General features: G+C 44.0%; 1 protein-coding gene across 10 annotated transcripts in view; it reads left to right on the forward strand.

Moving 5' to 3' along the window:
• Positions 1-16,328, forward strand: part of DUS2 (dihydrouridine synthase 2) — a 45,211-nt gene that overhangs the window by 12,901 nt on the left and 15,982 nt on the right. For 6 of the 10 annotated variants that reach the window (XM_066350127.1, XM_066350123.1, XM_066350124.1 and 3 more), the window contains 5 exons: positions 3,417-3,462; positions 7,637-7,728; positions 8,519-8,562; positions 10,093-10,153; positions 14,025-14,072. In XM_066350127.1, the coding sequence (XP_066206224.1) occupies positions 3,417-3,462; positions 7,637-7,728; positions 8,519-8,562; positions 10,093-10,153; positions 14,025-14,072 (291 nt within the window). The remainder of the gene's footprint in view (positions 1-3,416; positions 3,463-7,636; positions 7,729-8,518; positions 8,563-10,092; positions 10,154-14,024; positions 14,073-16,328) is intronic. The other 4 variants (XM_066350133.1, XM_066350132.1, XM_066350129.1 and 1 more) reach the window with 3 other exon arrangements.

Genomic DNA, 16,328 nt, shown 5'->3' on the forward strand with positions numbered 1-16,328 from the left:
ACCTGGCAAGCCTGCTAAGGGGTGATGCTCTGCCCATCTGGGGCATTGCTCTGTTGCAACCTTAGCCATTCTAGCGTCTGAGGCAGGACCATGGAGTCATCCTCAGCACCCGGGCCAACTTTGCTCCAATAGAGCCTTGGCTGCGGGAGGGGAAGGGAGAGAGACAGATAGGAGAGGGGGAAGGGTAGAGAAGCAGATGGGTGCTTCTCTTGTGTGCCCTGGTTGGAAATTGAACCCGAGACTTCCACACGCTGGGCCAACACTCTACCACTGAATCAACTGACCAGGGCCAGAGAAGGCAATGTTCTCAAGAGGCCCAGATTACTAGAATAAGTACTTAAAATTTTTTTGTTTTATTGAGGTAAAAAACACATTACATAAAATTTATCATGTTAACTGTTTTTTTTGTGTGACAGAATCAGAGAGCGGGACAGATAGGGACAGACAGAAAGGAAGGGAGAGAGATGAGAAGCATCAATTCTTCGTTGCGACACCTTAGTTGTTCATTGATTGCTTTCTCATATGTGCCTTGACGGGGGCGGGGGTCTACAGCAGACTGAGTGACCCTTTGCTCGAGCCAGCGACCTTGGGTCCAAGCTGGTGAACCTTGCTCAAACCAAATGAGCCCATGCTCAAGCTGGTGACCTTGGGGTTTCGAACCTGGGTCCTCTGCATCCCAGTCTGATACTCTATCCACTGTGCCACCACTTGGTCGGTCAGGTGTGTTAACTGTTTTTAAGTGTGCAGTTTAGTAGTGTTAAGTACATTCACATTATTGTAAAACATCTCCAAAAACTCTCCCGTCCAAGTACTAACCAGGCCTGACCCTACTTAGCTTCTGAGATCAGACGAGTTTGGTAGTGTTCAGGGTGGTATGGCAGACTCTCCAGAAACTCTATGCCCGTTAACTCCCCATTACCACCTCCCCCCAAGCCCTGATAACCACAGTTCTACTTCCTATCTCTATGGATTTGACTACTCTAGATACCTCATATAAATGGAAAATGCAATATTTGTCTTTTTGTGATGGGCTAGTTCACTTAGCATAATGTCCTCAACATTCATCCATGGTGTTGAATGTGACAGGATTTCCTCCATTTTAGGCTGAATAATATTCTATTGTATATTGTATGTATTTACATACTACATTTTGTTTAGTCATCTGTTGATGGACATTTGGGTTTCTTCCATCTCTTAGCTATTGTGAATGGTGCTCCTGTGAACATTGGTATGCAAATATCACTTCGAGACCCCATTTTCAATTCTTTTGGGTCTGTCTATACCCAGAAGTGGGATTGTTAGATCATATAGTAATTTTATGTATGATAAAAATTGAGGAAGTGATATTGATATAGGAAAAATATTTGTGATAATTGAGACAGAAAAATCTAATACTTAATTTGGCAAAGAATAGGTTTTTTCTTTTTTTCTGCACAACTTCTATAGATGTAAAAGGCAGTTCGCTATGTAGATGCAGGGATGATAAACTCTACTACATAGGAAAAAGAAGTTTATTTTCACTAATCAAGGAAATACAGTTAAAAATAAAACTGAGGTTTTATTCTGTATCCATAGAACAAATTATAATAAATAAAATTGATAAACAATAGTGTGTAGGTGAGCAGGCACACTTGTGGTTTTATTGGTGACAATTTAAATGAATTTTCCCATTTAACAAATAGTTGAACATCTGTGGGTAACGTATTGAAGCAGCTTCAGCAGATGTTTAGTGAGCACTTGCAATGTGATAGATGCTAGTGATTCAAGGATGAATCAGACAGTGTCTGGGCCCCAGAGGCTCTTTTGGTCTAGCGGGGAGTCAGAGAATATCATAAATCAGAAATATCAGAAATATCATAAGATATTTCAAGGGCCATTTTACCTCAGCTCCTCCTCTTGGAGCTCAGGCTACCTGGCTAAGGTCCTCAAAGCCCATCTTTGTGTGCACAAAGGACATCCCTCGGGTTCATAGTCTAATGTAATGGTATGACAGGTGCATCTGCAACTAGCATACAAAGAAGAAATGGTAAGGGCTATAAAGGTGAACTTGACCAGGAGTTTTGGGAATCCCAAGGTGAACAGGTTACTGCTGCCAGGGCTGGGCCCCCAGCACCAGTAGGGGCCTTCATTGCTTTATACTGCTCATTCCTGGTCAAAGCTCAGCCTGGCAGAAGAGCTGCTATTCATAAGCATAGGACACTCAATGCTGCCCACTTGTACACTTGCCTGCTTCTGCAGCTAGGATCTCACCTCTTTTGTTTCTACACAGTGTGACCCATGTTGAATAGATGTTTTAGAATTTCCTTTATTGTGTTGATTTCAAATCTTCCTCCCTGTGTTTCTGTCCACTAGCTGCAGAAGCTAGGATCACCAGCTACAGGGGCTCTGTGTCAGGCTTTGTCTATCCCTTAGAACACCACACTGATTCTTGGTGCTTGGATGCCAACCATATATCCATACTGCTTGGTGGTGGTGATTTGTTTGGTTGGGCCTGGTGGTACTTGATGATCTGAATGCAACATACAGAGAATAGCCACAGAAATGCCTAGAATGTGTGGTAACCTGGAACATGGCTATGCTGGGAGGGGACCCATGGATGCCATAGGGACCCTTTGACCACTTGAACCCTACATACTCGTATGAAGGAGCAAAGGCCCAACTGGCTGGGCTCATAAGGAGTCAGTATGAGGATGAGTACCAGGGGTAAGGGTTTTCTTTCTGTCTTCTTCTGGGTCCCCAGAACTCCTAGGCAGGAGCTTCTGGTTTGTCTTCTGCATCTATTGAAATGATCACTGAACAAAGCAGATCAGTGCTGTCTCCCACTAAGAGATAGAGGATCTCAATCCTTCTGGAGACACGAACTCTCACTTCTTTTTTATTTCTTTCATGAGTCTGAGCATCTCCAGAGCTGAGGATCTCACCTCTTTTGTTTCCACAGTGTGACCCATGTTGAATAGATGTTTTAGAATTTCCTTTATTGTGTTGATTTCAAATCTTCCTCCCTGTGTTTCTGTCCACTGGTTTCACTTTTGTCTTTGAACATTTCCTGGAATGAGGCGGGTGGTTCTTTGAGAGGATGGACTGGAGCTGAGACTAGTAAGTGAGGAAAGGATGCAGGTGTCCACGTCCTGGGCTGTTGTCTTCTCTTTGGCTCCCTGAGCTGCTCACCCTTTGTAGGCTTCAAATATCTCCAAGGTCCTTGGGAAGAGCAGTGGACTGAGAGAAGCTCATTCAGGCCTCTGCTTGCCATGCTTGGGCAAGGAGAACAGCCCTATGTGTCTCAAAAGCCATGGTTTGTTGTTGGTAGTAGGGTGACAGGTTGGGCAGCCCATATCAGGTAAAGGGGCTGTGAAAGTCCCCCAGTGCCCAGGGCCTACATGCCCTGGACTGACATGTGCCCTCTGATTCCTCTGTAGGAGCTGATCGACCTCAAGATGCTTCAGTGCAAGAGAGTTGTCAATGGTAAGTGCAGCTCTGGTCCCAGGATTGTGTGTGTGCCCAGTCAGGCCCAGGCTGCACTGTCACTGCCCTCGCCTGTGGTGACAGGGTCCTACCAGGGTTCTCCTTGCCTGGCTGTGTAATATTGTGGATCGCATGTTCCATTGAGAACAGTCACTGGTCTCCAAAGACCCTGACAGGTGTCAGGTATGAAATAGGCTAAGAATGCCTTCCACCCACAGGCTTGCTGGCATAGAAATTGCCAGGTTTCATATACAGGAAGGACCCTAGAAGCCTTGGGGTTGGGATGGCTTTGGTGCTGGTCATGGCTGTGCCACTTGCTGTGTGACCTTGGGCAAGTCACATGACCCCTCTGCCTCAGTTTCTTTAGCTATAAAATGAAAATCATAATTCCTGCTTTACCTAAATCATAGATTGGAGGGAGGATCAAATAATATAAGGTACATGTAAGTACTTTGCAAATGAAAGTAGTTGTACTGAATTGTGGTTTTGCTTATATTTTATTGATGAGGCTGATTCTGCTTTGATTAGAGTTGTGGTATTGTTTGAGGTTTTAGAAATGGATACACATTTGTCAGATCTTCATGTGAGTTCAAGAGAAGTTGTGACTCAATTTTGTCTTTAATTGTTTTAAATTTATATATATATATATATATTTTTTTTTTTTTTACAGAGACAGAGAGTGAGTCAGAGAGAGGGATAGACAGGGACAGGCAGGAACGGAGAGAGATGAGAAGCATCAATCATTAGTTTTTCATTGCGCGTTGCAACACCTTAGTTGTTCATTGATTGCTTTCTCATGTGCCTTGACCGCGGGCCTTCAGCAGACCAAGTAACCCCTTGCTGGAGCCAGCAACCTTGGTTTCAAGCTGGTGGGCTTTTGCTCAAACCAGATGAGCCCGCGCTCAAGCTGGTGACCTCGGGGTCTCGAACCTGGGTCTTCCGCATCTCAGTCTGACGCTCTATCCACTGCGCCACTGCCTGGTCAGGCAATTTATATATTTTTTGTGTTACAAAATATTCAATGTTACAGACCTATATAACATAGAAAATGAAAATCCCCATAATCTTATATTTGCAGAGGTGATTGCAAAAAAGGAATAATGTATTTTTTTAATACATTTAGTAAAGCATCTATATAAAAATATAACACATTTGTATGTCTCTTCCCACCCCCTTGGTGTCATGCTACACGTGTTTTGCTGTTTTGCCACTTACTTTTCTACTAGGACATTTTTCCATGTCAGTACTTACAGGAGACTATGTCAGAATTGGTTTCAACAGTGCTTGACCAGGGATATCCGTTTTTTATTTTATTTTATTTTATTTTATTTTATTTTATTTTATTTTATTTATTCATTATAGAGAGGGGAGAGAGAGAGAGAGAGAAGAGGGGAGGAGCAGGAAGCATCAACTCCCATATGTGCCTTGACCAGGCAAGCCCAGGGTTTTGAACCGGCAACCTCAGTGTTTCCAGGTTGACGCTTTATCCACTGCGCCACCACGGGTCAGGCGGATGTCCGTTTTTTGCTGTTATAATAAACAGAACTCTAGTATAAACCATTATGTTTCTATGGTTCTCCTCTCAGCCTTCTTACTGCCAGGCATGAGCTGTGTCTGCTGTTGGAGATTGCTTTGATTACCTCTGCCAAGGTGTCATTGCCTTGACCCCACCTTTTTAATCTTCTAATCTGTTCAGTGCTAGGATGATAATAATAGCTTCTATTTATGGAAGTGCTTTACTTGCATTAAAGATCTCATTTATTTATCAAAATAAATGCATGAGGTAGGCATATTCTCCCATCTGCCACTTTGGATCTCTTTCATGGTTGCTAGTCATCTTTGAAAGCTAATTGTGGTAGTACCTGCTATAGAGCTTTGATATGAAGATCTTATGAGAGTCTTATTATTTGCAGTTGTTATGTTCTATAAAGTTGCTGCAAACATTAAATTAGTGAATACTGTACCATTGCTCCTAGGGAAATTTAGGCATACCTCATTTTATTGCACTTTGCAGATTTTTTTTTTTGTTTCCCAATTTAAGGTTTGTGGCAACCCTGTGTCAAGCAAGTCTGTTGGCGCTGTTTTTCCAACAGGCTTAGATGATGGTTAGCCTTTTTTTTTTTTTTTTTGATGGTGATTAACATTTTTTAGCAACAAAATATTTTTTAATTAAGGTATACACATTTTTTTTAGACATAGCGCTATTGCATATTTAATAGACTATAGTGTAAATATAGCTTTCTTATGTACTGGGAAACCAAAACATTTGTGTCACTTTCCTTATTGTGATATTTACTTTTTTTGTGGTGACCTGGAACTGAACTTGCAATAACTCCAAGGTAGCCTGTACAGGGTTAGGTTTCTGCCATCCTCTGGTCACCCATTTTCATGAACAGATCAATATATATAATCTTGTTTTGTGTGTGCCGCTGTGTAAAGGCATGTAATTTAAACTGGAAAGGGGAGTGAAATAGTGAAATGATGTGTTCAATATAAAAAAAATAAAGGTACATAATTTAATATATTCTGTTGATTCATTAACATTGAACTCATAGCCAACAACACTATAATTTCATGTCTGAACAAAGATTGACATATATATTTTCTCCGTAAGGCACATTACAACCTTCTATGTGGAGGAACACTGGATAGCACTTCTCTATGCTTGGGGCCATGTAAACAATGAGATTACCAACAAAAATGCAAAAATGTGACATTAAGTATTACACCATAAAGACACTTGTTTACAGAATGAGAGCTGAACCAAAAAGGCAGAGTGTTGCTTTGTTTGACCTCAGCTGGGAACGTGTACAATGGATAACTAAAATTTTCTGTAGTTCTATGCGTGTCCGAAAATGATGACGAAAACGCCATGACTTTTGATTTTGGAGTTACAAATAAATTTTAGCGAGCAGGCAAATTGGCAAATACATAACTGCTGATAATAGGGAGTGGCTGTGCCTGACTAGGAGGTGCTCAGTGGATAGAGCGTCAGACTGAGATGTGGAGGACCTAGGTTTGAAACCTGAGGTCGCCAGCTTGAGCGTGGGCTCACTAGCTTGAGTGTGTGGTCACTGGCTTGAGAGTGGGATCAAAGACATGACCCCATGGTTGCTGGCTTGAGCAGAGGGGTCACTTGCTCTGCTGTAGCCTGCCGGTCAAGGCGCACATATGAGAAAGCAATCAATGAACAATCAACCAGGAAACAACTAAGATGCTGCAACAAGGAATTGATACTTCTCATCTCTCTGCCTTCCTGTCTGTCTGTCCCTGTCTCTCTCTCTGTCTCTTTAAAAAAAAAAAAATAGGGAGTGGCTATAATACAGTAAATCTCTGCTGATGACATCTGGCAGCTGGTATGTCATTAAGAAACAGCAATTTTGCTAAATTTCAGAGTGACATCTTCTGAGAGAATTGGATCAAAATCTGTAGCCCAAAGTGCTCTATATGCACATTTTTTTTCTTAGTTTTTTAAAATTGCAAAATGTAACAACCATACAGAGAAAGTGCATCAACACAAGCATGCAGTTTAATAAATAACTAAACAACCAACCATGTAAGTGACTATTACCCGGGTCAGGAAATAGAACATCATTAGCCTCTCAGAAGTCTCCCATGTACTCACAGATTTCTCTCTCTCTTTTTTTTTAGCAAGAAAGAGAGAAAGACAGAGAGACGGACAGACAGTCAGGAAGGGAGAGAGATGAGAAGCATCAGTTCTTCGTGTGGCTTCTTAGTAGTTCATTGATTGCTTTCTCATGTGCCTTAACCTGGAGGTTTCAGCTGAGCCAGTGACCCCTTGCTCAAGCTGGCAATCTTGGGCTTCAAGCTAGAGACCTTGGACTCAAGTCAGCAACCATGGGGTCATATCTATGATCCCACGCTCAAGATGGTGACCCCATGCTCAAGTAGGTGAGCCCATACTCAAGCTGGATGAACCTGTGCTCAAACTGGCAACCTTGGGGTTTCGAACCTGGGTTCGCTGCATCCCAGGCTGACACTCTATCCACTGTGCCACTGCCTGGTTAGGCTGCTCACTGATTTCTTTTTAAGAATTGTGTACTTCTTGTGTCCCCTTTAAGCTGAAACTTTTGCTGTGTTTTCTTGCAGGAATTAGGCTAGGTTGAACTTGCTTCATGAGTGGGTGGGCCTGTGTGTTTGTGTTTTCTTGCAGAAGTGCTCAGCACAGTGGACTTTGTGGCCCCCGATGACCGAGTAGTCTTCCGCACCTGCAAAAGAGAACAGAGCAGGGTCGTCTTCCAGATGGTACGAGATCCCAGACCTCACCTGTCGCCAGGATTTGCCATCTCTTGCCCTGCACTGGGCCAGTGTTAAATGGCTGGGCTTTAAAGCACAGTGGTGGCTTCCCGAAGATCCCTCTTTAACATTTTTCAAAGTTCTGCTTGTGAATGATTACGTTGTTGGAGATAGTTTATGGAAATCAAGCTATCACAGCCTGTTATGTGTCTCCGGTCTCAAATTTAATTTCCTTAATTATAGAAGTTACCCATTTGGCATGATTTATATATTTTTAATTTCTAATATTAGTTATTCAGATCATGGTCTTTGTTTTTGTGTAGTCTGTATTCTCAAAGAAAGAAATGAGGTTTGCTCAAGAGTAGTTAGTATTTATGTTAGAGTTGTAATGACTATGTAGCTTTCTTCTCTCTCTTTGGGCATTTCTTGGTATTTTTTTCAGAATAGCTCCCAAATTAGATTTTTTAAAAATTGACAACAATGGGTAGGCTTATGATAAAGCAAATATAGCAAAATGTTAATTATAGACTCTAAGTGGTGGATATGTGATTGTTCACTATAAAATTTTTTTAGTTTCTTTGTATGTTTGACAGTAATCATGGCATTGATGACATTTTCTAGGCCCTCTAGGTCCACTTTTGGCCTTTGACAGTGAACTAGTCTAGTGGACTGGTTGTTTAAGGGACACCTGCTGGACTCCATTTGCTGACGTGTATGTGCATGGCATGCATGGGTGTGTTTGCAAGTGTGTGTGTACCTATGTCAGGGCGGTGATTGATGCAGCCTTTTGTGTTCCTAGGGGACTTCAGATGCAGAGCGAGCCCTTGCTGTGGCCAGACTTGTGTAAGTTCTTTCCTCTTAGAACTATCTTTGCCTCTCTTGTGGGCTTTGAGGCCTCACTGTTCCTGGTGACTTTGGAGGTGACTACCCTTCTGCCTTCTAGTACATTATATTCTGTTTCCTGTCTGGTTTCCATCTCTGTTTGTAGAGTCCGAGGGCTTCCCTGGGACTCATATGTTCCCACTGTGCCTAGATCCCAGATAACCTCTGTATTGATGCCTGGTTTTTAGCGTTTATTCATGAGGTTCCCTTGCCAAGGATTCTTATGACTATGAGCCCTGAAGTTTTAATCTCATGAAGTGTAGGTTAGACCTATTGCTTCCTAAATTAAAGAAGGCAGGAGAGTGCCCTGGCCGGTTGGCTCAGCGGTAGAGCGTCGGCCTGGTGTGCGGGGGACCCAGGTTCGATTCCCGGCCAGGGCACATAGGAGAAGCCCATTTGCTTCTCCACCCCCTCCCTCCTTCCTCTCTGTCTCTCTCTTCCCCTCCCGCAGCAAGGCTCCATTGGAGCAAAGATGGCCCAGGCGCTGAGGATGGCTCCTTGGCCTCTGCCCCAGGCGCTAGAGTGGCTCTGGTCACGGCAGAGTGACGCCCCGGAGGGGCAGAGCATCGCCCCCGGTGGGCAGAGCATCACCCCTGGTGGGCATGCCAGGTGGATCCCGGTCGGGCGCATGCGGGAGTCTGTCTGACTGTCTCTCCCCGTTTCCAGCTTCAGAAAAATACAAAAAAAAAAAAGAAGGCAGGAGAGTGTTGTGGTTAAGTAGTTCAGTGGACCTGGTTTGGAATTCTGGCTTTGCTACTTGCTGTGTGACCTTAGGTACCCTTGCTGAGAACTTAGTTTTCTCATCTACAAAGTGAGACCAGTATATTACCTGCCCCTGGAATTACAGGAAGAGGTAAAAGAAATAATGCACATAAATGTCTTTGCAATGTGTGGCACATAGTGAGTGGTTAGTAAGTATTGGCTATTGTTATTAATTACAGTAAGGATGAGGAGGAACTCACACAATACTTGCTGCTGAATCACAGCCTGTTAACTATGTACATAGCGGAAGAGGAGGTAAGGGTCCTTTCTACATCTGAGAACTGTTTGGAGTAAGCCACTGCATGGTGCAGCCAGCAAAGGCAGTCTTGAAGCTTCCACCAGAATTAGTGCCTGGGCAAGGGCTTTTATGCTCATGTCACTATTGTGCGTGGACAAGTGGCTTTCACTACCATAATCAGAACTGGAACTCTGGGATCGAGTTCAGTGTGACTGTCACTCAGTATTTGAGTTATCTGATATAACTCCGAAGTAGCAAAGTCCTCTACAACTAACTCTTTGTAAATGTCTGAGCACATATGCCATGCCTCTTGAGCTGTGCTTGGGGGAGTCGGTTGCACTATTTGGAGACAGATTTTTTGATACTGAGGCTTGGTGTGTTTTAGGCCTGGGACGTGGTAAGGGATTCATGAGCACAGACCCATGCCTTTGACTCTGCCTTCTTTCCTCAAGTTGTATATTTACTACCTTTTCTACTTCATGTTTTTCCAGAGAAAATGATGTGGCTGGTATTGACGTCAACATGGGCTGTCCAAAAGAGTATTCCACCAAGGTAAACTGAGTTCTTCATACTGTTTACAAGTATAGGGTGCAGATTAAAGGAGGACTAATGGGACATGGCAACTACTTATATATCTGCTTCTGAACTAGATCCTATACTAGGTGGGGAAAACCCAGACGGTCTGTGGACAGCTGCTTCAAGGAATTATGGAGATTTGAAGTTGTCTTTGGGGAATTGAAAACTTTGGATTCTGTTGCGTTATCTTCAGATTACTTCATTGTGTTCGTGAGTTAAGTAAAGAGCAGAGTTGAAATTACTGGAGTAATCTCCCTGAGTTCCTGGAATGAAAAACAACAAGGGTTGGAATTGTTTATGGTATACCACCATTTCTGTTTGGGGGATGGGGGATGGATATTTATATGTACTGTATTTAGTTTTTTCTTCATAGGATATATTTGAAAAGACAGACAAGGAACTAGTAACACTGGTTTCCTCTAGAGAAGGAAATTAAGTTTTATTTGGTTTTGCACAGGGATTAAATTTCCTTTGCAGGGGTGCTGCTCACAATAATGAACAACTAGTACAGCACTGTTACCGACCGGTCTGAACAGATACTTAGCAGTATGCCATACCAGTGCATGCCACTTGAGCATTTGCTCACTTCTGATGGTTCAAAAATTGAAGCCATATTGCCCTGGCCAGATAGCTCCATGGTTAGAGCATCATCCTGACACACAAAGGTGGTAGGTTCAATCCCCAGTCAGGGCACATACAGGAACAGATTGATGTTTCTGTTTCTGTATCTGTTCCTCTCTCCCTTCCTCTCTAAAGTAAATAAGTAAGTTTTTTTCCCTTTATTTTTCCAAGTGAGAGGAGGGGAGCTACAGAGATAGACTCCTGCATGCACCCCAACTGGGATCCACCAGAGACCCCCATCTAGGGCTGATACTCTGTTCATCTGGGACCATGCTCACAACCAAGCTATTTTAACATTTGAGGAAGAGGCTCCACAGAACCGTCCTTAGCGCCCGGGGCTGATCTGCTTGAACCAGTCGAGCCATGGCTGCAGGAGGGGAGAGTGCAGAAGCAGATGGTCGCTTCTCCTTTGTTCCCTGATCAGGAATTGAACCCGGGACATCCACACGCCAGGCCAACATTCTGCCTCTGAACCAATTGGCCAGGGCAATAAATAAGTTTTAAAATAAAATTGAAGCCATATTGAAAGTATACATTGAAACGTTTTCCATTCCTTAGGGAGAGAGGGTTCTTACTTTTTACGCTTTTGAGTCTTTAAAAATTTAAATATGTTACCTATTCAAAAAAGTAAATAAATCAGTTAAATAGAAAGGAAGGAAGGAAATACCAATCAAGAAAGCCATTGTTGTGGAAAGGGCGGTGAGACTGCATTTTAGAGCCTGTGATTCCACAAGGAAGGGCTGAATTGTGGGTGAGCTGAAGGATAGATGGAGTCCAGGTGCCCAGGGCTTTCTCATAGCCTCCAAGGTTTGTATCTGTGGCCAAGGTTGGCCAGGGCCAGTCTTTTTCTGCCCTTCCCATTTTCCTCTGATAGGCAGCTCTGGCTGGCTGAGTCTGTGGTGGGTCAGTGTTCTCTCTGATTCTAGTCTGTCATTCTTTAAAACATGTAATCACTGAACTTAAACCTTTTGAGCACAGACTGTGAGCATTCGTTAGTATGCAATCTATATATTGACAGCATGTATTTATTGGATTTGTTTTTCTTTTTTTCTTTTTTGTTTATTTGGATTTGTTTTTCTTACCTTTACCTTACTCTTAATGGGTTCAGATTTTTAATATTCCCTTACCCCCATTATATTAAAGTAGGTCATGCCATTGTAAATTTGGATAATAGAAAAGTACAAAAAAAAAGAACAGGAAAATCACCCTTTCTGTTGTAAAAAGGCCATCCCCTTTCTGTAGCAAAAACATAGTGGTCATGCCTGACCTGTGGTGGCTCAGTGGATAAAGCGTTAACCTGGAATGCTGAGATAACCGGTTCAAATCCCCAGTAGTCTCACCATCAAGAGACACCTGCTATTGTTTATTTATTTATTTATTTTACAGAGACAGAGAGTGAGTCAGAGAGAGGGATAGACAGGGACAGACAGACAGACAGGAACGGAGAGAGATGAGAAGCATCAATCATTAGTTTTTTGTTTCGGGTTGCAACATCTTAGTTGTTCATTGATTGCTTTCTCATATGTGTCTTGACCGCGGGCCTTCAGCAGACCAAATAACCCCTTTGGAGCCAGCGACCTTGGGTTCAAGCTGGTGGGCTTTTCCTCAAACCAGATGAGCCCACACTCAAGCTGGCGACCTCGGAGTCTTGAACCCTGGTCCTCTGCATCCCAGTCCGATGCTCTATCCACTGCGCCACCGCCTGGTCAGGCGACACCTGCTATTGTTAATGTCAAGAATCACATGGCACCCTGGGTAGCTAAGTTGGTCCGAGCATTGTCCCAATAGACCAAGGTTGCAGGTTTGACCCCTTGTCAGAGCACATACGAGAATCAACCAATGAATGCATAAATAAGTGGAACAGCAAATTGTTGTTTCTCTCTCTCTCTTTCTCTCTCAAATCAATTAAAAATTTAAAGGATTCATGTGACTCCATGGATTGCTGGTGTCCATTAGTTGGGACTTTGTTTATTGCTCTAGGTGCTCAGGATTGGACCATTGTTGCTGGCAGGGGAGAGGCCTGGGCAAAGTCTGCAGGTTGCATGCCTCTGAGTGGCTTTGCTGATGGTGGTGGCACCAAAGCAAGTGATGGTAGGATAGAAGGAAGGTGCATGCTTTTGTTTCAAAGAAAGAATGATTCTTTTTTTTTTTTTTTCCAAAGTTAGAAGCGGGGAGGCAGTCAGACAGACTCATGCATGCACCCAACCAGGATCCACCTGGCCTTCCCACCAGGGGGCGATGCTCTGCCCATCTGGGGTGTTGCTGTGTTGTGGTCAGAGCCATTCTAGCACCTGAGGCAGAGGCCATAGAGCCATCCTCAGCGCCTGGGCCAACTTTGCTCCAATGGAGCCTTGGCTGCGGGAGGGGAAGAGAGAGATAGAGCAAAGGAAAGGGAGGGGGAAGGGTGGAGAAGCAGATGGGCGTTTCTCCTGTGTGCCCTGACTGGGAATTGAACCCAGGACTTCCACATGATGGACCAACGCTATACTCTTGAGCCAACTGGCCAGGACCTGACTCATTGTTTTTTAAGGGCTTGGCATAGAGTTTATTTTATTTTAATTTATTTTTAAATTTATTGATTTTAGAGAGGAAGAGAGAGAGAGAGACAGGAATATTGATCTGTTTTTATATGTGCCCTGAATGGGGACCTAACTGGCAACCCCTGCACTTCGGGACAAAGCTCTTACCAACCAAACTACCTAGTCAGGGCAAGAGTTTAGTACATTAAGACACTGAGACCCTGGTTAGGGAATAGGCAATCCTGAAACATTATTTTTTAAAATTTTATTTATCGATTTTAGAGAAGAGAAAGGGAGAAAGGGGGGAGGAGCAGGAAGCATCAACTCGCTGGATAGCTCGGGTGGTTAGAGCACTGTCCCAAAGTGCAGAGGTTGCCGGTTCAGTTTCTGGTCAGGCACGTACAGGAACAGATTGATGTTCCTGTCTCTCTTTCTCTCTCTCTCTCTCTTTCCCCCTTTCTCCCTTCCTCTCTCTCTAAAATCAATAAAATAAACATTAAATAAAAACAAATAAAGAGCTCATCAAGCTCTGATCCATGGCATTGTGGGCATGGAAATTGCTTTCCCACTTGCTTCTTAGAAGTGCTGCTTGCCAGTGGACTTTGGCATCTTAGAGATAAGTGCTGGGATGCTGCCATGTTGCCTTATCACGGGGAGGGACCACCCCTCTCCAGCTCTGAGAAGCCCCTCTGTGTGCTTTTTCTTAGGGAGGAATGGGAGCTGCTCTGCTGTCAGATCCTGACAAGATTGAGAAGGTAAGCCCTGCCTGAGTGAAAGCAGAGGTTCTTAAACATGAAACACTTCTCACTCCCCTCCCTCAGATTTAATGAATCAATCACTCCACCTGGGATCTGGAAAATTTGTAAAAGGCTTTCTAGTGATTTGACATGCAGCCAAGTTCAGGAACTCCTGAGCCAGCCTACATTAACCTTGGAGTTCCTTAAAGGCCCAGGGCTAGGTGAACAGCAGTTGAACATGGGTCAGTCGGTCCTGAGAGATGGGTGAGCGCAGTTCCGAAGGGACGAGCGATGACCTCCCTTTGGTTGCCCTCAGCTGATCGAAAGGGAGTCGGGTTCAGATCCCTGAATCCGGAGTGGTGGAGATGGGTGCCGTGAGGCGTCCAGTGCAGTAACGCAACCGATCCCGGAGAAGCCGGCGGGAGCCCCGGGGAGAGTTCTCTTTTCTTTGTGAAGAACTGTATTGGCTCTCTGTGTTGGCTCTCTTCCTTCTGAGAAGATCATTAGAGCATAGGCCAGGCTACCTGTAGGTTGTGGACAGGCTCAGTGGCTGTGGGGTGGCTGGGGGAGGATTGGCCTCTCCCGGGGTTTGATAAGTATAGCAGTGGGTTCCCTGAATACTGACAGAATCCGCCACCAGCCTTGGGGAGCAGGCCAGGCCGGGGTCATACAAGGTAAGTTGAAATTTGTCTCTTTTGATCCCCTGAGTGAGTCTGGTGGCCAAGTTTGTGAGACCTTGGGGACAGGTTGGCATTTGCCACCCAGTATTGTGAACTGCTAGAGCATGTGGGGATGACATTTTCTGCCACACCATATACACCTTTTATTTACCTCTCTCAGTCCACCAGCTCTCATCTTGTTGCTTCTCTCAGCTCCTTTGACTTCCTTCTTATTCTCCATCCTCACTTTCCTGCCTGGGCTTTAAGACTCCTAGTGCCTCCCACAGGCTGTGGCAACTTGGAATAAAGTATCACCACTAAAAGCTGCCACTATTTGTGCTGACTGCTGTGTCAGCAGCTCACCCCTGTGTATTCTTCCAGCTCCAGTGTTTCTGGGACATGGGAAGGCCATGTGTTTATGACCTAGATGCCTTCTTGTTTTTTCCATGACCAGATAGGTACATATAATGTATGTATAATGTTCCTATATTATATCCTTACTATTTGTAATTTCCAAAGTATTTTCCAGCATTTATTCCATTTGATCTCCAAATCCCTTGAAGTAGACAGAGAAACCATTTGTTATCTCTATTTGATCAAGAATAATTAAACAGAGAGAAATAATAAGAGGAATAATTAAGAGAGGAATAATTTGCTCATGGTCATAAAGCGAATAAACAGCAGAGTCTAGAGCCATGATCTTGTGACCTCTATCCCAGCATCAGTGCCCCCTCTCTATGGCATTTTGCAGTAAAGGTGTCAGGTGTAGTTTATAAGTGTCTAGCCAGAGGTCAGTATACACACACATGTTATTAGATATCCGGGCTAGAACCTCCAGTTAAACACCACTATGCAGGATGGAGTGAATGTGGACAACTGGATGTCGAACTCATTGCTGTAAGTAAGGGAGGGGCCCCAGTGTGGGTGTTTGCTTCACAATATGTGCACACAGCCATTTTTGTTATCCTCTGGATTCCTGGCTTCTCCCTCTCATGCTGTTGGCTCTGTCCTCTCCACTGGTCATCTCTGGGTACATTTCACATATGAGGTAGCAGAGTTACACCCCACTTCAGAAGCTCAGTTCATGCAACTCCTTGTTTGGTAGGGTGGTTGGATGGGCGAGGGCAGGCTGGTAGATGGGGTTTGTCTCATGGAGAGGAGGTTCCAGGCTTTCACAGGAAAGCCAAATGGGATCTGAGAATGGTGAGCTAGAATAGAATCAGGCTCATACTGTGCTGGCAAACTGGGCGAACTTGGAGAGAGCTTTGTGGGTCCTCTCAGCTTGGTGTTTTAGATAGGCCCATGGTTCCATCTGTGGGAACATCTCAGGGCCACTGGCAGAAGTTTCTTCAAAATAAGGATGCTTGTGTAGAATGATGAGAAATTTTAGAAATAGATAGGATGCTGTCTGTTGAGAATTCTATCTATGCTTTGGTTGGATAGGGGACAGGAGGGGATATCAGTCTTTTGACAGAGCTTCCCAGGTAACTCTGGTATAACCTCACTGGATTAAGAACCTAAGTTTTAGACTCTACTTTAGTAATATTCTCTCTCTCACCCTTGCCCAGGATGCCCTGGGCTCCCCAACCCCTGCTGCCCAGGGCATCCTCCTTGT

Source organism: Saccopteryx leptura, chromosome 9 (assembly GCF_036850995.1).
Source record: "Saccopteryx leptura isolate mSacLep1 chromosome 9, mSacLep1_pri_phased_curated, whole genome shotgun sequence".
Taxonomy (NCBI): domain Eukaryota; kingdom Metazoa; phylum Chordata; class Mammalia; order Chiroptera; family Emballonuridae; genus Saccopteryx; species Saccopteryx leptura.